This window comes from Podarcis tiliguerta, assembly GCF_965153285.1.
Source record: "Podarcis tiliguerta genome assembly, chromosome: 2".
In the NCBI taxonomy this organism is placed as follows: Eukaryota; Metazoa; Chordata; class Lepidosauria; order Squamata; family Lacertidae; genus Podarcis; species Podarcis tiliguerta.
Genome location: NC_139535.1, coordinates 61515950 through 61539597, shown reverse-complemented (window position 1 = coordinate 61539597; position 23648 = coordinate 61515950). Strand labels below are relative to the sequence as shown.

The window sequence follows — 23648 nt, the reverse complement described above, 5'->3', positions numbered from 1 at the left end:
GGGGACCACTAACAGAGGCTCCCCTGAGCACCTCAGGCAGGGATACAGTGGTACCTCGGGTTAAGAATATTATTCTGTCCGGAGGTCTGTTCTTAACCTGAAACTGTTCTTAACCTGAAGCACCACTTTAGCTAATGGGGCCTCCTGCTGCCACTGCCGCCCGATTTCTGTTCTCATCCTGAAGCAAAGTTCTTAACCCGAGGTACTATTTCTGGGTTAGCGCAGTCTGTAACCTGAAGCGTCTGTAACCCGAGATACCACTGTACAAGGAATCAGGTGGTCCTTATTTACATGAAGCACTCTGGACACTTGGAACATGGTGGGTGTGGTTATATACATCTAAGAAATCCTAAGGAGCTGTGGTATCCTAAAATGTAAAGTGTTCATTGTGTGATCGTGTTCTGGAATAAGGGTAACACTTGGTTGGAGGAACCTCTACCCCCATGTTGCTGGTTATGTTTTACAGGTTGGCCCAATAGTAGGTATGCTGCTTTAGAATCCACTTTTTGTTCTTAACGCAAGTTTGCTGTCATCATTCACAACATCAGTAAAGAAAAATAATCCATTTATCTGACTCCACTATTCTTTCTAACTGCCAACTTTTCTTTCCAACTGCCACTTCGATTCAATTGTATACCTACTTTTGGGCCACCCTGTATAGTCAAAACAAAACAGTATTTGATAATTTGCTATCTAGATACGTAGAATAATCAACCTTGCTTTTTCTTTTTACTCTGGGAAGTATTGCCTATAAATCCAGATTACCTCTCACAGTCGAGTATTTGGGAATGGTAATTCATTGATTTTTCTAACCTTTCTGAACAGTCCTAGGAGTGGATTGTGAATTCCAGTCCACATTTTGACTGTTGAGAGTCAGTTATTACAGATTATCAAGAGTAACATGTTCTTGTATGTTCCGTTTTATGCTAGTACCCTTGAACCTAGCTGATTATTTGGTCTGCTTCAGCTAGCATTGTCCTGATATCAGTGTCAACAGAGTCACACACACATGCATATTATTTTGTGACTTGCCGTTGAATGCGTGACTGCTAGATACGGAAGTAAATACTGTGTGCAAGGAGACTGAAAGGGAATGAAACTGAAAGCTCCAGCTGTTACACAATGTTAGTCATCGTTGGAATAGATTTATTGAAAGCAAGGGATTTAGTAACACTCATGTCCAATCTCTGAAGCTGTTTCATGGATGCAGGTTTATTCAGAAATACACATGCATGTGTGAATTTGCCCTAAGCCTGTTAAATTCAAGGGTTCCAATTAGAGTTTTGGTTTGAGGTTTATACACCCAAAGCAAGCTCATGATAAAAGCATGTGAGTTTTACATTATCTATTTAATGGGTGTGTGCAACTGCTTAAATATTGAATAGATTAAAAATATAACCTATAGAGGAAGCAAGGGGTTAGTCTGTTGTTTAAGTATGGCCTCAGGAAATGAGGGTTTTTAAAAACTTAATATTTACGTTCTCTTGTACCTCAGTAAGCCACTTGTGACCTATCCTAAATTTTGTTTACCGTTGGGATGGTTGAGGTCACAACCCAGAAACCACTGACTCTGTAAAGCTTAATTATTTGCATTTGGTCTTGAGGATGTGTCTGCAGGTGCAGGTGGTCTTCACCACCCAATAGTAAAATAATTTATAGCTTAAAATAGCAACACACTTGAACAATCTGAATATTTTTACTATGGTCATCTAGCAGGGTGTATTTATGGAAAATATGGCCTAGTGCAAGTACGAGACCACATAACACTGGTCTTGAAAGATCTACATTGACTCCTATACGTTTCCGAGAACAATTTAAAGTCTTGGTGCTGACCTTTAAAGCCCTAAACAGCCTCAGTCCAGTATACCTAAAGGAGTGTCTCCACCCCCATCATTCAGCCCGGACACTAGGGCGTTCTGGTGGTTCCCTCACTATGAGACATGAAGCTAAAGGGAACCAGGCAGGGGGCCTTCTCATTAGTGGAGCCCACCCTGGGGAATGCCCTCCCATCAAATGTCAAGGAAATGAACAACTATCTAACATTTAGAAGACATCTGAAGGCAGCCCTATTTAGGGAAGTTTTGAATGACTGATGTTTTAATGCATTTTTAATCTTTTGTTGGAAGCTGCCCAGAGTGGCTGGGAAAACCCAGCCAGATGGGCAGGGTATGAATGAATGAATGAATGAATCTACAGCCCTGAACTCTAATGCAGAATCATTTTCTCCTTGGAGGCTCTGTAGTCCTGATGTCTGGCCCACCACAGAATTCCCCCAACGCTGTAACCTCCTAAGTGGAGAATCTCCAACGTGGTTCTGCTGTCTGGGCTCTCTGTTTAGTATGAAACCTTTTCTTCCCACCTGTGACAGGCATACAGAGCTTCGTGGTAGCACCAGTAAGACATGATGCACATCAGCTTTGAACGTTGCCATTTGAGAGGTACTGCTAAGCTATCAGGGACGCGGATGGCGTTGTGGTCTAAACCACTGAGCCTAGAGCTTGCCGATCGGAAGGTCAGCAGTTTGAATCCCCACGACGGGGTGAGCTCCTGTTGCTCTGTCCCAGCTCCTGCCAACCTAGCAGTTTGAAAGCATGTCAAAGTGCAAGTAGATAAATAGGTACCGCTCCGGCAGGAAGGTAAACGGCGTTTCCATGTGTTGGAAGCCAGCATGACCAAGCAGCTTAGTCATGCTGGCCACACGAACCGGAAAAACTCTGTGGACAAACGCTGGCTCCCTTAGCCAGTAAAGTGAGATGAGTGCCGCAACCCCAGAGTCATTCGCAACTGGACTACACTGTCAGGGTCCTTTACCTTTACTTTTACTAAGCTATTAGACTGAAACAAATAATTTAGGCAGACAGGGTTGCAACTTGAAGGTATTTTGTGGCATAGAGGAGAATGATGCTACGTGTATATAGGATTGGGGCAGCCAGACTTGAAGCTGGGAGTTTTGAGAGATTATGAAGACCCTAAACATGAAATTACACTGAAAGCAATATTGGATGAAATCTTTGTTTTCAGAGGTATCCACTTGTTTCTCATCCAGACTGAAGTCATGTGGGCTTTTACCACCTAGAAATAACATTGTAGAGCAGTGACTGTTACTGTTAGGGGTGTTCAGATTAGCCATTCTCATGCATTGAGGAGCTGCGTTGAATGTGTCCCCCAACCCAATGCCCATAAGTGGCTTTGTGTGAGAAGCATCTCTCAATATTTTAATATATGTGAGTTCCTCCCACCTATCCTGGTATAAAGGAGACTGGTGTGTGTATATTGAAATGCACATAGCACTGTTTGATAAATATGATAAATGCTTATCCAGCTGTGTTGTGGGCACTTTTGTTTGTGGATGTAGTTGTCCCCACTGCTTGGACTTCTCCATTTGAACTGCAACTATGAGAGGCAAATAAAGTCTGGAGCCAAAATTGGCTGTACTGACAGTGGATTAAGTAGCATGCAAGAGGGAGAGTAAGAATGTAAAAAGCATATTACAGGAAACCTACAGTGTTGTGTTAGTTGATGTCAGAGTTGGCAACCGCTGGCAGTTTTGTATGTGTGTGTTTCTTCAACGTCCTAGTTGGGTATAGGATATATTTATCAGTGCTGGTAATAGTATGTTTCCAATTGTCATAGTTGGCATTTATTAGGCACTTGGGTGTCGCTGCTGCCAACACTTCTCTTGAGGATTTTATGAAAGTACAGTGGTACCTTTGTAGTCGAACAGCTTGGCTCCTGAACAAATTGGCACCCAAACGCCGCAAACCCAGAAGTAAGTTGTCTGGTTTGCAAATGTTTTTCGGAAGCTGAATGTCCGATTGAGTGCGGGAAGCTCCTGCAGCCAATCAAAAGCTGCGCCTTGGTTTTCGAATGGTTCCAGGAGTCGAACGGGCTCCTAGAACGGATTAAGTTTGACAACCAAGGTACCACTGTACTTGATAAGTATATAGACTTCTAAAAAAACCTCCCTTCACATACATTTTAATCTGGGGCCAGAAATACTATTTTCCATTATGTTGGGCTTAATCTTTTTGCCTTTTGGGGGATATAAAACCAGTGGGTTTTTTTGGTAAATATTCTACAATAAGAAGACATGAGTTGTGTCCTGGGAGCATCTTTTGGCCAAATTGTTTTCCATTTTTTTGTGGTTCTTAATTCTGGGCCTGTAATGTACTTGGAGCAACTCTACAGTTGCTTTCTTGTTGTTGTTGTTTTTAAAAAATGTGGGGCCAAAGAGTGGGGTTTCTGTTCTTGATATGGGTAAAGGACAGAATTAACTTCTCTTTTTCTCTTACAGAAGACCTTCCTACCATCCCCAGTCCCCCTTGGAGATATCTTCACTCAGTGGAAAAAGTAAGTTTAACAAAAAAGAAACAAGTTGTGTTTCTGTCTGATACAGTGGCTTATAGACACACTTTTAAATTAGTATTTATTAGCAATACATTTTAATAATAGTAGTATTAGTATTTTATGCATTTTAATTACTTCGTGACCCGGAAGTGTCTGCGGACAGCGCTGGCTCCTGGCCTATAGAGTGAGATGAGCGCACCACCCTGTCAAGACTGGCCCGTACGGGCAGGGGTACCTTTACCTTTACCCTTTGGAATGGTAACCCTCAGACCAACATAATCTACCCTGAATAAAAGGATAGATTAGATAAAATAGTCTTGTTTCATTCTTGGAACATGTGGAGTTGCATTTGGCGTTTGTAATAAGGGGCTCTTCCTGGAGCAATCCTGGAGCCAATATAGATTTCCCAGTCAAGGAAGGGTCTTTATTGCCCCATGACTCCTCCTTGTGCTCTACATAGACCTGTCACTACATGCATAGAGGGTCTTCACATGTGAGGGCGATGGTATAGCTGGCCTAGCATTCAAAGAACTCCTTGGAAGGGGGCATCAGAACCCCAGTGTCCTCCCCTTTTGTACTGTAGAAGGGTCAGAAAGCACTTTTAAAGCAAGCCCCCAAATTTATTTATTTTTTAAATCCCTTTCATGAATCCCCAGCTCATGAAAAGTGGAATATTATGTCCTTATTCTTTTTTGCTCAAATTAAAACTTTGAAGCTCCTTCTGTTTCACTCCATCAATCTGGGACTTCATGGGCTCTGTGTATCCTTTATTATATTGATAATATTGATATTATATTGATAATGCAAAGTTGTCTGGCCTGAGGTAGAAAGATTAGTGTTTTGTCTATAAATCACCATGCTCAAGTAACAGTACACATAGGCTACATAATTTTGACTAATTGTGGGTCACAACTTTGAATTGTTCGGTCTTTCATTTCATTTTTACCTCCAGGTTTCCCCCAAAGTTGTTTTCTAAGTATTGTGTAAATCTCACACACTCTTCCTCTCTTTCCCTTCTAGCTAAATGGTTAGACAAATGACACCTACATGATATAAAATGCCGCGTAAGGCAGGGATCTGCTAGGAAATGCCAACTTTCCTACTGAGTGATACTGCCAAGTTTTGCCCCCTGTTTATTCTCTCTCTGTAGTTCCTTCCGCCTCCACAATGGCAATCCTTCTGTGTGGGGCTCATTCTCCCCCTTTACCCCTTTTTGGGGAGTTTTAAACTATGATCCATTCACTCTTGTGTGTGGGCGAGAGATCCATTAGCTGATCCCTTTTCTCTTTAATTGTTTTTCTCTTGGATAAAGTTTAGACTCAACATTTTTTTTCTTGACAGGTAGGTGATCAGTGTGACAGGCTTGGAAAATTCCAGCTTCAAATTAGCCATGCAGATAGGATGAAGCTATTACTAGGTTTTAATTAAGCTCCTCACCCTAATTTCACGGTCTTAGGTATGATTAGTTCTATTACTGCCTCTAATAAGTTAATTTTAAAAGTTAACTTGGGAAGACAATTTGCCTGAACTACAAACTTTTTTAAAAAAAAGTCAAAGAAGTACCCAGTTTGTTTTATTTCCATAGTAAAGTAAATGTTTCATGAGTGACAGTGGTGGGTCTTGTACTACAGGGGCATGAGACTCAAAAAGTTGTTGAGTGAACCCTTTTAAGCTAACTATCCTTGTTTAACGCCTATTCAACATACTTGCAAAATCTGTTCAACAGAACTTCCTCACAAGCCCAGAAACGAAAGGCGGAGGAAATCAAGCAAGGCAGCCCAGCAAAGATCAGAGTTCCTGATCCCAAGAGCAGCTCTGAGAGCTCGGAGGAGGAAGCAACAAAACCCATAAAAAGTAAGATGCACTTGTCTAATTCCATGTCCCCAAGCACTTTACTACCTGGCTATTTCGTGATGTGTAATTTGCACCTTAGATGCTGTTTGAAAAGAGCAAATGCCGGTGAGGGACTGTCTCATCTCTGTCCTTGACACATGCAGTTTGCTTGCAAAGAGGTTTTGCTATGAGGAGTGCTGTGGAACTTTGAGATACTGTCTAGAATTTTGTCACATGGTGTCCTTAGACAGGATAAAATTTTTCCTGCGACTTCAGTTTTCCCTCCTTTTGGAGACACTGAAATCCTTCAGACTTGTATCGGCTGACATCTCTCTCTGTTGCAGGCAATGTGGCTGTGAATAACAGTTCCCTAGCTAAAGCGGAGAGCAGCAGTGAGGACGAGGAGTCATCTTCTGAAGAGGAAGAAGCTGCTGGCAAGGAGGTGAGAAGGTGTTACTGCTAGGGCTTGTAAATGGTGTGTGTGAGAATAGGATAGTTGTGGAAAATCAGACTTCATGATTGCAAATATAGCACTTGCTTTGTTTGTGTATGTTCAAAATTTCTCATCAGGTAAACTTTGGAAAGTCCTTTTTTTTTTTTTTTAAGAAAGAGAACAGAGGAAGGTTTGAGCTGTCTCCTCACCTTCCAGAAAGGCAAAGCCCATATGCTGCACAGCTTTGAGGGTTAAAAAACCTAACCCCAAAATGCTTAATTCAGGGATACAGGAAAAGTCATGAGAGCCTGGAATAACTGAGTTGTGTCTGCTTTGAAGGCTCACAAGGAGGTATTGTAAGATTTGGGAGAAAAAACATACCTACCAAGAATCCCTATGGCAAAAGTAACCATTCCCTGTTTGAAATACAGTGGTGCCCCGCAAGACGAATGCCTCGCAAGACGGAAAACCCGCTAGACGAAAGGGTTTTCCGTTTTGGAGGTGCTTCGCAGGACGAATTGCTATGGGCTTGCTTTGCAAGACGAAAATGTCTTGCGATTCCTGGGGGGGTTTTTCCGCTCCCCACCCCCTTTTTCTAAGGCACTAAGCTGCTAATAGCCTTTTAGCAGCTAATCCGCTAATCCCTTAAGCCTTTAATAGCCGCTAAACTGCTAATAGCGCTAATCCGCTAATGGGCTTGCTTCGCAAGACGAAAAAACCGCTAGACGAAGAGACTCATGGAACGGATTCTTTTCGTCTTGCGAGGCACCACTGTACATCCAAATGCACCTTGTTAGGGTGACCATAATAAGTTGCATTCTTTACATGGTAAATTCTGGACAAGCTTTGAATGTCTAGGCAATTGTCTAGAGTAGACAGTTCTAGACAAGCATTGATCTACCTTCAGATCGAAATCAGTCTTGAGGATATTGAATAGGAGAAAGCCTGTAACAATAAACACATGGTCCAAAAGGTAGGGCACAGCTCTCCTCTCTCTATTTGTACATGCAGAGCTCCCAGTTAACGTGGTCTTATTGGAGCTGTTTGCAAACTTGGAGTCTCTGTGATGGACTGCATAGGCTATGTATTTTATTTATGAAATTATACTGCTTGATTGTAGGAAAGCCTCAAAGCAGACTTGACAAGTGTAATGAGATTGCTTCTCCTCTTAGGTGAACATCCCCGCAGCAGGAAACAAAACCAGCAACTTGCTGCAACTTGCTGCACAGAAGACGAACTCCTTCCCAGGCAAAGGGGTGGCTGTAGCTTCTGTCCAGGCAAAAGGGCAACAGAAAAAGGCAACTGCAAATAAGCCACCAACACCGGCTGTGACAAAGGCAGGACAAAATAAAATCCTCCCTGTTAAACCAGGATCTGCTTCGCAGCCTCTTGCTATAGCAGGGCAGAATGCATCACAGGCAGCCGCTGCAAGGAAGACAACGAACTCTGAAAGCAGCAGCAGCAGCAGCTCATCTGAAAGTGAGGAAGAAAAGACACCAGCAGCAGTAAAAACCCCAGTACCCAAGCCAGGTAAGAAGTTGGCTGGCTTGAGATGTGTGTTGCAAGGCATTGTACAAACATCATCCAAGCTCTCAGACTCGAATCTTTCCTTTTGACTTGCAGTGAGGTTGGCCTGCATTGCCTTCAAATCATGTTGTAGGCTTGATTGTTTCAGCTCTATTTGAGGGGATAAATATAAAAGAAAGCTATTCTCAACAAAAGGAAAACGTTCAGTACTCTCAGTGAAAGCAGGTATCCATTGCAAAGAGACCAAATAAGTTGAAGAATCCAAAGGACACAAATGCAGTTGTGTTCATGAGCAGGCAGGCATGTGTGTAACACAGTAGCTTTCTTGGGCTAAAATTATGGCAAGCGTGCTGAGCTGTCGAGCACCTGAAATAAATACATTTCCATTTTGATGTCAGTCGACAGATTTTTCTCTCTGGATTTCCTCATTTATTTATGAGGATGTTGGCCAGTGTCTAGCTAAATCAAAATCACATGCAAAATTAGTGTCACTCACCTTCCCATAAATTTGTGCTGTATGGGTTTTCATAAGCCTAGCAATTGTAATAATATGTAGTCTAGTCTACTGGAAAGTCTTACAAATTATGGTCAACTAAGACACACTCTGTCTCATTTGAGTACAGTAATTGAAATGGGCTTAAGTAACTTGAGTCCATTAGCTTCAATGGGTCTACAAGGAGTGTGTAGTAATATTGGATATTGCTCATCACTTCTGTCAACTCCAGGAGCATAAACCTCCTCAATTATTACCCACTTCTGCTGTAAATTCTTAACATCCCTCCATACTTGGATCTTAAAACGTAATTGGTTTTTACTGCAGAAGAATATCCTGCTGCTGTGTCATTAATTGGTATAATCTCAAGTACATGATTGGTATGTTCTGAACATGCCAACTGGAGGCTAAAGACACTTTCTAATGGCATGACTCATGTGAATAGAAACACAATTCTTCTGTCTTGGGCTTCTCTTTCCTTTCTAGAGCTGAGCAGTCAGCAGCCAGGGCATATCTTTCCAAACAGCAAGATTTTTAGGTAATTTAAATGACCTGTGGGTCGTGGCCCACTTAAAAACAGCTTTGTGCAAGTATCTTAAAATCTGATGGTTGGAGATATGGATACCCTAATAATAATAAAAAAGCACCCCAGAGCTTCCTACTTTTTTGTCTTGGATCTCTAAAGCTGCATTTAATGTTCTCTCATGTTTTATCAGATTCAACTTAAGTGCTTTTGTCTCTGTGTCTTAGCTCTAAAGAAGGCAGAGAGTAGCAGTGGAGATTCCAGTGATGATTCAGACTCGGAAGAAGAAACAAATACTGCAACAATCCAGGTAGTTCCAACTACTGCAGGAGTGGGGAACGAGCAACTCACGGGCTGGATGCAGCTCATGGCTCTTTTGAATCCAGCCAGCTCTTTGTCCTACTTCCCTTCACCGTACTTGGAGGGAAAAGGTCCCATTGGAGCAAAGCAGGGTGGGAAAGAAGGGGAGCAACAGTGGGTTACCTAAAGAAAATGGATCCCCTGGCCATTACCCCCCGACCCTGCCAACGTTTGGCTTTGATCCTGCTTACCACTGGCTCCAGCCCACCCCTGGTAATGTGGCCTCAAGGGCAAGTGACACTTGTCATAGAAACGGCTTCCTGCTCCTGATCTATGAGCTCCTTTTAGGACAAAGAGAGTTTCACATACCTTGGCTAGGAAGGCTCTGTGCCTTCATCCTATGGCTGAGAGAAGTGGGAGTCTGCATTGTGGAAAAGTGTTTTCTGTCCTTGCCTCCCAAAGACAAGTGAACACCAGAGAGCTACTTCCACATGGAACTGTTCCTCCCACTGCTTTGCTTGAACGTTTCCTCACGTCCCAGTCTCGCTGCGTGGGAAAAGCTTAAACATTGGGGTGGAACTTTCCAGGCTAATCTCTTCCCTATGCATTTAATTTTCATTGTGCCAGGAGATTTGGACTTTGGGGTGCTTTCGTGCAAGCTGTTTCCCCCATGTGAATGTTAATGCGTGTGCCTGTGCTGCCATGTGCCTGTGCTAATATTTGAATTGGCTCTCTGGAACATCGCTCTAAACCAGCCTTCCCCAGTTTGATGCCCTCCAGGTGTTTTTGGATTACACCGCCCATCAGCCCCAGCCTGTTTGACCATTGGCTAACTTCAGCAATTTATTCTGTGGAAGAGTTATCCCCTGGTTTTGGGCTCCTCTGTCCAACTAGGAAAAGCAGAGTTATTTGACTGCTGCTTTAAAGTGGGAACTGCTGTCAACTTCTGCTTTCTTCCCTGCCTTTTTCTGTGTTTTTTGTCCTGTCTGCTCCCCCCCCCCTTTACTCTTCCTGTTTCTTCCCCACCTCTGATGCCTTTGCTTTCCCAGCCTCCAGCTAAGCCCACTTGCATCCTTCTCATGATGTCTTCTGCCACCTGAAAACTTTCAAGGAAATGCAGAGACAGTGGCTACATGTCTTTTCTTCCATTTCTGTATTGCCTCCCCACCACACACTGCCAGCTCCATGGCTTTAGCAGCACAAGAGGGTAGCACTGTGTGATGAGATTGTGTGATCATAACTCATTGGGATGACTTATTAGGTCATTGGATCAAGGAGAGAATAGGCCTGCCAATTGTTAGGGCCCATCCAAACATCCTTATCCTGCCTGTTTGGGCAGTTCCTCCTGTTCATTTGGTAGGATAGCAGGTATAAATATTTGAGGTGCAGTGCTGGTGGTGAGGTCACATTCATTATACACCATGTTAGTTCTCCCAAGTGTATTACTGCCTATCTTCTTTCTCTTGTTTGGGTTCCATGGGTGTCCTGGGATCCTTTGTATACATTTGTTCACTATCAGTATTTTTTAATTCAAGGTGCCCATTTCAAAGCGGAGGGGTCTCTTCTCTCCAGAATGAGATGTTGAAAGTTGGTTGGCCATGAATTCTGGGTGTTGCCTACTTAGCCACGGTCCAATGCCAGATTCCAAAACTGCTTGGGAATCGAGGGCAACTTGCAGTTTAGGTGCTTGGAGGACTGTGACCATGTATTGCATTCTTATCAAAGACATGTTCCTTAAGAACTTCCCAGCTCTCTCAGCTGCCATGCACCTATTTTACCTTTCCTGTTGTTGTAGGTAAAACCAGCTGTGGAAAGCAGACAGGTCGACACAACTCTGACAAAAAGTGTGCCAGCCACCACTGTACCATCTAAAGGAAATGCAGTAAAGGCATCTCCAGCAAAGAAAACGGCACAACAAACCAGAGCAAGATCTGGAAATGTGGCTAAAACCACGAAGCCAGCAGACAGCTCTGAGACAAGTGACTCGTCTGACACTGAGATCGAGGAACCCTCCTTGGCAACACAGGTGAGACATCCTGGGCATTCCTGCCCTTCCTTTCTCTCCCTAAGGCAGGGTACTTGTGACCTTCCAGGTACTACTGGGCTACAACTCCCAACATCCTGACCATGCTGGCCGGGGCTGGTGGAAGTTTTAGTCCAACAACATCTGGAGCACCATACCTTTCCCATACCTGCTGTAAGCCACTAAGCACAAAATCCAAGAAGGGATGCTAGCTTAAAAATGGGCTACATTTGGCCATCACATACCCAAGCCCCCAAACCATGGGTTAGGGGCTCAGCAGTATAGTGACTAGATGTAGGGGAGAAATCAATTTCCCCCAAAATGCCAATGACAGAATGCATTGCTATTCCTAAAATTAGCCAATTCAAAGTGAAACACACTGAACTATTCGGTTTACGAACTCTGCAAAACTGGAAGTAGTGTCCTGGTTTGCGAACTTTGTCTCTGTCTAAGAACGGAAGCCGAACGGTGGAAGGACACCGGCGGCAGGAGGCCTCATTAGGGAAAGCATGCCTCGGTTTAAGAACGGTTTTGGTTTTGGTTTGGAGCGGACTTCCAGAACGGACTAAGTTTGTAAACCGAGGTACCACTGTATCTGGGAAAGTGGCATAGCAGTGTTTCAAAGGAGTTAGTTTTATTATTTGTTCAAATGAACCTGAAACAAAAATTCCTGAAACCCCGACCACAAGATAAATCAGCGTGTGCCTCCTATGACTCCAAAACAAGTTGCTCAGCCTTGAAAGTTGCTTCCCAAAACCTATTTGCTGATTTGTTTTTTTATGTTGGGATTGATTTATTTTTAAAGCCTTACATATGAACCGCTTGAGTTCATGAATTGGCTTTTATCTGTTCTATTCCATTCTTCTAATCTTAAAAATAGGCAAAGTCACCTGGAAAAACCCCTCAGACCTTCTCATCCCCAGTGAAAAATGCAGCAGCACCCAGTCTCCTGTCAACCAAGACAGTCTCTGTTCCAGCTCTGTTGAAGCAAACGCCAAAGACGTCCGCAGTGAAACAGTCACCTCCTGCCAAGGCTGCTGGCGGGGGGAAGAAAGCCGAGAGCTCAGAGAGCAGCGAGTCGTCATCTGAGAGTGAGGATGAGGCTCCCTCAGTTCCAGTAAGCCAGAAGGTTAGAAATGCACTGCTTCTCCTTGAAATAATGGGATTGACTCTGCCCCACCCCCACCCCCACCCCCTCCACCTTTCCTTACATGGCCTAACGCATTCAGAATTATGTGTCTTTCTTGTGCATGAAATCTCCACTTTACAGGTTGCTTTTCTCAATCCCCCGTCCTTGATCACCCTTTTTAAGAATCTCTCGGGCTGTCTCCAAATCAGTTGGTTCCTCAGTATGTTGCCAATCTAGCTAAAGCGTAATAAGCTTGCTTTTCTGATGCTCGCATTTTAACAACAGGGAATGGTCATGACTGATGAAGCAAAAATGTTTTCCTTCACAACACAGCGTTTATTACACAATCACTATTGGAACTGCTTTCTGAATGTTGGACTCGTGTTATTGCTCCTCACTCTGAAGCTTAAAATAAGTTTATAGCCCTTGTTGGTGTCACCTCGACGCTCAGCAACGCAGTTGGTAAATCTCTGCTGTTCACAATGCCCTTATTGCCATTTGGCCTCTTGCCTCAGTTCCCTGGCCTGTCTTGGGGTATGTCTGTCCTCCGCAGCAGCTTTAAGGTCGCTGCTTTGAGTATTTAGCAGTATTTGGTCGAGTTTAGTTTCCTAAAAACTGCTGATCTGTAAGACATTTCCTTCCTGGAATTTTCAAAGCGTCAATCTTACAAACCTCCGGAATGTCAAAAAGCACATCTCTCAAACTCCTATATTGAATTATTCCACCCTATCCATTTTGGGTTTTTTGTTGCTTTGTAGTCTTTGTTTTATTTTCTGCCTTGCAAATAATTTGTGTGACCACAGGCATCTGGTTGGCGACTGAGAACAGGAGGCTGGACTGGACGGGCTACTGGCTTGATCCAGCAGGCTTTTATCTTCTTGTGAGTCCATCTAGCTCAGTCCTGTCTACACCGGTTGGCAGTAGCGCTCCTGGATTTCAGATAGAGCCTTCCCAGCCCTACCAGGAGATGACAAGGATTTTACCTGAGACCCTCTCAATGCAAAGTCATAAACTTTAGTGATTATTAGGGAAGGAAGCAAGCAGTGATTATTAATGGAACCCTTTCCCAGAAGAGTTAGCGAAGGGCCTGGGTGGCACTTCATTTGGAGTATAACCAGATATGTTTTGTCATGGCAAACTGCTGTGCGCTTTGCAAGCACGATTGTTAGTTCTAGGGTCCCATGTTCGTTCTTCTAGCTCTGTCAAAGATGTGCTTTCTCCTTCCTAACTCCCCCTTCTTTTTGATTTGAATAATTCTGGTCACAGAACATGATCAGAATGAGCCAGCTGGACAAGGTGTGTTGCACAGATTTCCTTGCCAGCTTATTGCGTTCATTCTTGGGACACAACTGGATGAGAAAGGCTTCCAGCTGTTATAAGCGTCCGCCAGTCTTGGCATCAGCCTCTCTTAATAGATGAAAGCTGCTCAGAAAACCTCTCTCTCTTTTTGCCCAGAGCCTTGTTCTACTCCCCAGCGCTCTTAAAAATGCAGTAGACCAGATGCTGGGCTGGTGGTTCTTTTTGAAATGGCTGCTTTGATTTTGCTTCCTTTGGGGGGCCTTTGAACTTCAGTGTAATTCAGCCCAACTATAATGTGCCTTGCTTGCTGTGTGGCTTCCTTCTAAGGCAATTGAATGGCAAAACTGAATTTGGTGGAGGGGACAAACTTGCTTCTTGCTTTCTGCCCATGCTCTCACGAGCTCTTTCATGTTGTTGTTGTTGGCATCTGTCTGCCTCGAGAGACAATGTACTTCTCCAATTATCCTTAGGTCTTGTATGCTATGTGTATAGGCCATCCTTTATAGCACTTAACAAGTCAATGGGGTTTTGAATTGGCCGATATTTTTGTCTCATGTCATTTGGAGAAAGCAACTGAATTAATTGGAGAGATGAAACCTAAAACATTATGAAAGATCTGCATTTGAATTATAAGGAAAGGATCCTGGTGCTTTTTCAGTTTAGTCCTTTCCATCTGCTTTGGAACATACTTCAATTTGCCAAAGCACTGTCCTCTTCTGAAACAATTTTTAATTAAAGGACAATTCAGTTAGCCCTTCTTTTTTTTTCTCGAGGCTTTCCATTATATCTTTGAGCCTGAAAATGTAACTGATAGCTTGTTAATGAATGCAACTGATAGCTTGTAATACAATTTTTTTATAATAGATAATGTCCTTTTAAATATTTTTGTCTGTAGTTCTTGCTGTTCAAGCAGTTGAATGCTGTGGTATTTTGTTTGATAGACACTCCTTCCTCCTGGGATTGCAGCCACTTTAGCAAGCTTTGCAATGCCATGCTTGGTGGGGGGTTGTTTCTCACAAGCACCTAGCTGGCTGCTGTAGGAAAGAGGATTAGAGAGACCTTTGCTCTGATCCAGTGGGCAGCCTCTCGTGTTTTTATGAAGGGGTGTTAGAAAGTGTTTTTATGTAGGGGTGTTAGAAAATAGCTTACATGCAGAGTTGCTTAGTTAGGGCAAGGTGAGAGCAAAGGTAAGGAGAAAGAGCCTGGAAAGATAGATTATACTTTAATCCACAGTAATAGTAATATTAATTCATAATTTGTTTGTTTGTTACTTATACCCTGCCCATCTGGCCGGGCCTCCCCAGCCACTCGGGGTGGCTTCCAACAGAATTAAAAGCACAATAAAACATCAGACATTAAAACAGCCTTCAGATGTCTTCTAAAAGTCAGATAGTTTTTTATTCCCTTGACATCTGCCAGTCGCTGCCAGTCACCAGTTTAGCTGCTGCATTCTGGATTAGTTGCAGTTTCCAGGTCACCTTTAAAGGTAGCCCCACGTAGAGTGCATTGCAGTAGTCCAAGCGGGAGATAACTAGATCATGCACCACTCTGGCGAGACAGTATGTGGGCAGGTAGGGTCTCAGCCTGTGTACCAGATGGGGCTGATAAACAGCTGCCCTGGACACAGAATTGACCTGCTCCTCCATGGACAGCTGTGAGTCCAAAATGACTCCCAGGCTGCGCACCTGGTCCTTCAGGGGCACAGTTACCCCAGTCAGTTCAATGTAACCAAGGGATTTAGTACAGGTGGGGGATGTCCTGTACAATGTCAACCATGTAGCTGCTCTGCCTGAAACAGCCAAGATAAAAGGCATTTCAGAGCACTAGTAGCAGACAGCTGTGCAGGTTTTCTGCAGGATCACGAACCACCCGCTCCACCTGCTTCTGCAGCCAGCCAAAGCATGCCAAGAGAAGGCTCTACTTTGTTTCTTTGGCCCAATGAGCTCCAGGAGTGGAGGCGTTTCTGAAATGTGTCCTGTGCGAATTGAACTAATTTGCTCCAAGAAGAATTCTGATGCCCTAGGGCCTAGAGTGATCTAATTAAGCGTGCTTTATTTTACTTGCATTTCGTAAACAAAGCTGAAAACTTTGAAACTTGCCTAAAATTGTTCTTTCAATTGGCATCTATTCATTGTTACTAACACATTTATGAAACGGAAAAATCTCCACCCCATGTCACTTGGCTGCCGGGAGTTCTATCGCGAAACATCTGAACAGCACGAGGTTCAGGAAGGCTGCTTTAAAGTATGAAATTTCATTGCTTTAGGATGCCACTTTTATGAGAGGGGGCTTTCACAGCTGTAGGATTGTCCCTGGGGATTCAACAGAGAATACACACCACAGTTGGGGAAGACAAACCTAAAGGAATATTCCTTCACTTCAAGTCCTAAACTCTCAAGTTCAAAAATTGCAAAATTGTTGTTGTTGTTTAGTCATTTAGTCATGTCCGACTCTTCGTGACCCCATGGACCAGAGCACGCCAGGCACTCCTGTCTTCCACTGCCTCCCGCAGTTTGGTCAAACTCATGTTCGTAGCTTCGAGAACACTGTCCAACCATCTCGTCCTCTGTCGTCCCCTTCTCCTTGTGCCCTCCATCTTTCCCAACATCAGGGTCTTTTCCGGGGAGTCTTCTCTTCTCATGAGGTGGCCAAAGTACTGGAGCCTCAGCTTCAGGATCTGTCCTTCCAGTGAGCACTCAGGGCTGATTTCCTTAAGAATGGATAGGTTTGATCTTCTTGCAGTCCATGGGACTCTCAAGAGTCTCCTCCAGCACCATAATTCAAAAGCATCAATTCTTCAGCGATCAGCCTTCTTTATGGTCCAGCTCTCACTTCCATACATCACTACTGGGAAACCCATGGCTTTAACTATACGGACCTTTGTTGGCAAGGTGATGTCATGCAAAATAGCCATGTCTATTTCAGTTGCACTTAAAAACTGTAATTATCAGTCTTTCCCATCCAGGAGTATCCCGTTTTTATCCTGTTTTGGGAGACAGATTGGGGGCAAATCATAAGAAACCAATGAAACTCAAATAAACTCTTCAGCCATGAAAATAAATCCTTCACTGATGGCGGTTGTGTGTGTTTTGTTTTTTCCCTGTGGTGCAGAAATTGCAAACTCCTCAGCCTCCCGCTGGAGCCAGACAAAATCAGATTGATAAACCAGGCACCCCGGCGAAAGCTGTGTCGAGTGCTTTGAAGGGGAAGGAGACGGAGAGTGAGAGCAGCAGCAGCTCATCTGACAGTGAGGAGGAAATGATTCCTCCAACACAACATAACCTGACACCTCCTTTCGGTAAGAAGCCCCCGGTTTTCATTGGTGCTTGGGGGCCTCTTGTTTTCAGCTTCTCTGTAAAATTTATTTGCCTGAGCATTGGGGGCTCCGGAGTAACAAACAGCTTCCCTAAGGGTAAAAGCGCGCACACCCACACCCACAAAATGCACTCTGAAGTGCCAAAACACAGGAACAGATGCCAATTATTCTGAAACTGATGTGAGGAACCTGTCAGTGTTCCAATTCTGTATTTGTTTTGTTTCAGAACATACTTCCAAATTGGCTGAAGGAACTGTACTTTTTTGGGGGGGGGGTCCTCATTGTTTCTGGTTCCTCATAGCATTTGCCAAGCAGATCCATTTCTGAGTGATGAGCTCCCCTTGGAGGCTGAAGAAAATAGCCAGTAAAAGTGGCTTCATGCTTCTTGGGCTATTCATAAAGGAACGCTGTTAGCAGCTATGAAACCCTCTCTGGAATATTCTTTGCTTTGCTGCTGCTGTGAAGTTGAAAGACTTGGTGTGAAACCATCTTAAGTCATGGGAGGAAACCAGCGTGACAGCTTGCAGAGCCAGGGAGAGCTTTGCATTCAGTTTTTGTCACTGGGAATTTTTGTACGCAGCCATCACTTTATTACTCCACACCAATGGTTTTCAGCCAGTGTGCCATGGCACCCTGGGGTGCCTTGAATGATGGTCAGGGGTGCCGTGGGCAACACTGGCCTCCGTCGCTCTTTCCTTCCCTCGCAACTCTGGTGCCCTCTTGCGTCTCTGCCTCCCAAAGGCTTGCACAGCTGTTTGTTGCAGCAGCCCTGGCTACAAGCTCCCCAGGCGAATGGTGCCTCTGGAACTGGCTAGGGGGTGTTTCCCAGGCCCCTGTGGGGCAGTGCGAGGAGAGTTATCCATCCATCCATCCCTGTGGTACAGCATGAGCCTACACTGGATATCTCTATGTTCAGAGACTGTTTTTCAGCAAATGCTATGCCCCAAATTGCCTAGCAGGTCTCACTGTTTCATAACACGAGCAGTAAAAAATATGCTTGGAATCTTACAGTGATGAAGGAGGAGAAGCCCTGAGGGACTAGATGTTCTCCAAAATTTCGAAATTCCTGTAGAAGCTGCCTCTTTCCATGAAATAATAGAACCCACTGTAAGATGTTGTGTTGCAATGTAAATCCGAGAATTCAAGGACGCTTAGCAACAGAAAAGCTGCGAGAGCGTGTGTAGCCTCTCTTTGGGCCATTCCGTGGTCTTTTTGAAAGCTTATTTCTTGCAAAACCTTAAAAATGAGAGATCCAGTATGTTGCACCCAGCGGACAGAAAGAGTGGGAGATTTGGCATAGGGCAGCTCAAGTTCTGGTCTTCCCTCACCCATTAAATGGCTTTGGGCAAATGCATGTAACTTCAGTGCATATCACCCCAAGTTTCATGGAGGTAGGTTAGGACACAAATGTAGTGACATAGTACAGTGGAACCTCGGTTTTCAAAGGTAATCAATTCCGGAAGACTGACTTCTGAAATGTTTAGAAACTGAGGATCAATGGGCAGTTGGCAAAATCCATTGAAACAATGGGAAAACACACAGCAGAGGCCGTTCAACTTCCAAGGCACGTTCGAAAATGGAAGTAATTACTTCCGGGTTTTTGGCGTTCAGGTTCTGAATTGTTCAGGTTCCGAGACACTCGAAAACCACTGGTTCCACTGTAGCATGCTTGAATAGTGCATAGGATTTAAACGTGTGTTGCACTGACTACTGCTTGGTGTCTTAAAACCATCACCTCTCATCTTTCAAAGCATGGGTTGCATCCGTTGCTAGGCCTACACAGAGCAGACCCATTGAAACGACTAGTTTAGATCCATTAATGTCAATGTTTACTCTGAAACGTAATTTCTGTGTTTACTCTGAGTAAACCATGGCTAAATATGACCTTGTGTGAGTTATTAGGATTTCTGGCGCAGCTCTTAGTCTTTTCCCTGCTACCCTTTGGCCACCAGCGCACAGGAGGCAGGAAGCTGCCTTATCCAAAGTCAAGCTCTTCGTCCATCTTGCCCAGCATATTCTACTCTGACTGGCAGCAGCTCTCCAGAATCTCCAGCAAAGTACTTTTCCCCATCACCTGCAGCAAAAGATGGAACCCGGGACATTCTGTATGCCAAGCAAGAGTTTCCCACTGAACTATGACCCCTTTCCCTGAGTTAACATGCATTTGCAATGCCTTTCTTTTTGCCACCATGATCATGGAAAAGAAGAGTGTGTGAGGTTTCAATGGAGATATTGGGAAACTTCCCCCACAATTTTATCACGTTTGGTCTATCTGAACCAACTGTACAAAGATGAGGCATTACTGTACTGCATGGCTTGGCTATTTTGGTTTTTTTCCGGGGAGCTTAGACCAGCTAAAGGTTAAAGGAATTGTCCTTCAATGAGTTCTCTTTTCAATTGCAGTGCAATGGATTTGCTTTTTTAAAAAGGCTTTCATCTAAAAATCTTTCTCCCTGCTTGTAGGTTTGACAGGCTTTGTAGTTTGGGGAGGGGGAATACCAGGCAGCAGCTTATCTGTCACCAGCAGGTAGCTGCTAATAAGATCTAGACTTCACGGCTGCAGGCTGGATCCCAACAGACTTCCTGACATATTTGTCCAGAAGCTGGAGGGGAAGACGTTTCTCGGTTCGGGGTCCAGCTTTTCTAGTGGGACCATGAACTGCAATGATCTCCAATTCCTTCCTGTTTTTCTTCAACCAGTACTAGGAAATCACCAGCAAGCACTGACATGACCTTTCCAAGAGAGCAGCGGCTGTTCCTGAAGTCTGTGTTTCACTTCCTTTCTGTTCCTTTTTTTCATTTAAGAAGAAATGGCTGCAGCCACAGGTCCAGAGTGCATGAGCTCCTATCTACAGATGAAGCTATCTTATCATAAGAAGCTGCCTCAATACCAAGTCAAGCCATTGTCTTATCTAACTCAGTATTGTCCACAACAGATGGGGAACCTGTGGCCCTCCAGGTGTCACTGAACTCCAGTTTCCGCCTCAACCAGCATTGCCCAATGGTCAAGGATGGTGGGAGTTGTAGTCCAGCAATATCTGGAGGGCCTAATGTTCCTGGACTGCAATGGTCAACAGTGGCTCTTTAGGGTTTCAGGCAGAAATTGTTCCCAGCCCTACCTGGAGACACCAGGGATTGAACCTGCGACCTGCCTGCAAAGCATATGCTCTGGCACTGAGCTGCAGCCCCCTTAAGCTTTAACCCATTGAGCTGTTGTCTCACCTCCTTATTTCCTTTTAGCAACCAAGGCAAACGCTGCATCTCAGGTGGTGTCTGCTGCAAAGTCCCTGCCCCCACCAGGAGGACCACTTCAGAAGGCCCAGGAGAGTGAAGACAGCAGCCAGGATTCTAGCGATGAGTCTGACTCTGAAGAAGACAAAGTGTTCACCCAGGTAACTGAGAAAGCGAGGAGGGCAGACACTCCCACCTGTATCACTCCGGCTGTGCTTCACATCCTGGTCCTAAGCTCATGGTTGCTTGCTTTGCAAAGCTTGAGGCATGTGCTTGCGTCTGGTGTGTTCAGAACCATTTTTTTAGAATATAAAAAGAAAGCCCTGAAAATTTGCTGATTGGTTGTTTAGCATGGGATGAGGATGAGGATCTGGAATTGGCCTCCTGCTTCTGAAAATCTGAGGAGTGGGACGTTGGCTTCTTCAAAAGATCTGGCTTTGAGATTGTGAAGGGGTTGCTGTGTGTGCAGGGCCCCTTTTGCTCACAGTTGCTCATTCAGGTAACGGACTGTGTGCACTCACAGCCCCTAGCTATAGATATGGGCATTTGTGTTTACTCAACGGCTGTGCCATTCAGCTCAGGCTGTGGGACACAGAGTGAGTATGAAGTGGTCGTGGTCGGCTAGGAACACTCCTCTGGCCTTGAGGTTGCATGGAGCTCTATCTAGTGCTTGCAGATAGTTGGATTGCTTTTTTCTAGTAGCCTCATTGTTCCCTCACTCCCCAAATCTCTGTTCCACATTTTGGATTCCAGATCTGCTTCTGAAAACAGTTCTAGGGCTTTCCACACGTAAAAGTCACTGTTCCTTGGAAGTCTCAAAAAAGAAGAAACGAGCAGGTGCTTAGGTAGAACCAGTGCAGGAGTTGCCAAGACTGTTCCTAGTGGTGAATAAATAAGTAGTTATTATTTTGCACAGCTGACAGATTTAGGTTTTTTTTTTTTTTTAAAAAAAGATTCTTTTCATTAATCCAAGTATAACATATACATCACGGCTGAAGCATATAATACAATATATGCATGCTGGATGCATAAAATATATTTTATATTGTTGTGCCAGGTGTAGCATATTATGAAAAACACATGAAAACCCCACAAAAACTCCAGCCAGTGGTGCAGGTTGGGAGAGGCTGCTAACTAACAATCTGAATAGTATTTTGGATGAAAATTAAAAATCTAAGGAAGGCTTGCAGCTTACATACAGGGTTGCAAAAAACAAAACAAAACACCATTCTGTTTCAGAAAGTGTCTTCAGTGTTCTAAGCGTTACTGAAATGTACCCAAGCTAGCCATGTATTATTTTTGTAAGTAGCTTTGGGTCAATTTTGTTAGGAAAATGACTAATTATTATCAATAATAATAATGTCTGTTAATTTCAGTGGGTATACACTGAGTATAACAGCCCATTATACTTATGAGCACCATTGCTATCATCTTGCTTCTTGGGGGAAGCAACTGCGGTCTTCTTAATGGAGGCAGCAATTCAACTTTTTTTTTTAAATAAAAAAACCCTTAAAAATGTGAGGTGAATGGCAAAATAAGGGCAAGTAGAAAGATGGAGCAGAAATTTAACAACAAAAAATAAATATATGTGCATATTTTGTTATATGTTGTATTTGTTGTTTGGTAACCTAGACCTTCACAGAAATAAATTCCCTTGCGTTTCTATGCTTATAGAGCTTCTGCTCTTGTCACAATCTAATTATGTAATAATCCTCCCTTTTCCTAGAAACCAGCTCAGGAAACTCAGAAACCCACACCCGCTCCTGCGAAAGCTCCAGCTGCAAAGATGGCAGGTGCCACATCAGGCAAAGCAGGCAATGCTCAGCCAGCAGGAAAAGTTGGGACAGCAAGCCCAATGAAGTCTGCAGCTGCCTCTCTCCAGAAAGCTGCAGAATGCTCAGAGACCGACAGCTCTGATTCTTCAGAGGATGAGGTGGCGGCTGCAAAGCCTGTGAAACAGGTAAAAAGAGAATCCGTTTTCCTGCACAGAATCAAAGAGTGCAGCTGTACTAGTGGTTCAGACTTCAGGTGTGAAGCTGCCTGGTCCCCAGCACTAATGACACCTTTCCCTTCTCAATAGCTTCTTGAGGCAGTGGTGATACTAGTGTCATAAGTGACTGTCATTGTCCATAGGCACTTTGGTAGGGCTGCTTTACTTCTCTCTGGCATGGATTTCCCTTGCCTTCCTCCCATCACCTCTGATCTTTCTTAAGTGATAGCACTTTACTGCTAATTATGTAGATTCTTTTCTTTTGTTTATTGCAAAATTTATATCCCATCCTTCTAGTATAAACATGCCACTTGGGTGGCCCAAAACCTACAGAAATTACAAATCCATTAAAAAAAAGTATAAAAATTACAAAAGAAACAGGGATCAGCGTTGGGAGTTGGTAATATAATAACGTGCTTTTTTAAAACAAAAAATAAAGATCAACTACTTGAGCTTCATTGTTGCTGGCCTCCTAAGAAATACCCAGTGACGGGGAACAGAGTTGCCCTGAAGATTTGCATTGTTCATGCGTGATAGGCGGCAATAGAAACAAGAATGTTTGAACCTGCTTTCTTTAGGCATAAGAATAGTCTGTTAATTCCAAGAATGGCTGGTTGTGAAGTTTGCACCCTCTTTTTTTAACTTCTAATGGACATTTCTGATTTTGTATCTTCCTGCAGCCCCCCATTCACCCCTTTTTTCTGCCGAAAGCAGTAAAAACACCTGCTCCTCCAGGGAAGCATGCACAGGCCAGCTCTAGTACACCCAACTCTGCTTCCACCAAGTGCCAAGGCTCTGCTGCAGTAACAACGGGGAAGGTGGAGCAGAGCTCCTCCAAGAAGCCTAAACTAAGCCAAGCTCCACCTGATAAACCCGATGGGATCCTTAAGCACAAGGAGAGTTCTGGAAGCAGCAGTTCCTCGGATAGCGAGAAGGAGGCATTGACAACCGCCAAGCAGATCCCACAGCCTGGTAAGAGACGAGATGGGGGGAAATCCAGTCCCCTTTGAATGTGGCAAGCACAGTGAAGATGCAACAAGACAGCAGTGCCCCCTTGAGAGGGGAAGCTGAGAAGGATCCTAGCCTATTCATGGCATATTTACAGAGGGTGTTTAGCCATCTGAAAGCCACAGCCTCTCACCTGGAATCTTGGATGTTGAGGGGATAGGCATTCTTGTTCATCCTTAGGAGTGCACCATGTATC

The 23648-nt window shown here is 44.0% G+C and overlaps 1 protein-coding gene across 1 annotated transcript in view; it reads left to right on the top strand.

Annotated features, from left to right (window-relative positions):
* TCOF1 (treacle ribosome biogenesis factor 1) overlaps positions 1 to 23648 on the top strand; it is a 39068-nt gene that overhangs the window by 835 nt on the left and 14585 nt on the right. The window contains exons 2-12 of the mRNA XM_083424426.1: positions 4295 to 4350; positions 6074 to 6201; positions 6525 to 6622; positions 7786 to 8143; positions 9384 to 9466; positions 11252 to 11482; positions 12360 to 12608; positions 17019 to 17205; positions 20464 to 20615; positions 22181 to 22414; positions 23125 to 23416. Coding sequence (XP_083280552.1) covers positions 4295 to 4350; positions 6074 to 6201; positions 6525 to 6622; positions 7786 to 8143; positions 9384 to 9466; positions 11252 to 11482; positions 12360 to 12608; positions 17019 to 17205; positions 20464 to 20615; positions 22181 to 22414; positions 23125 to 23416 — 2068 coding nt within the window. The remainder of the gene's footprint in view (positions 1 to 4294; positions 4351 to 6073; positions 6202 to 6524; positions 6623 to 7785; positions 8144 to 9383; positions 9467 to 11251; positions 11483 to 12359; positions 12609 to 17018; positions 17206 to 20463; positions 20616 to 22180; positions 22415 to 23124; positions 23417 to 23648) is intronic.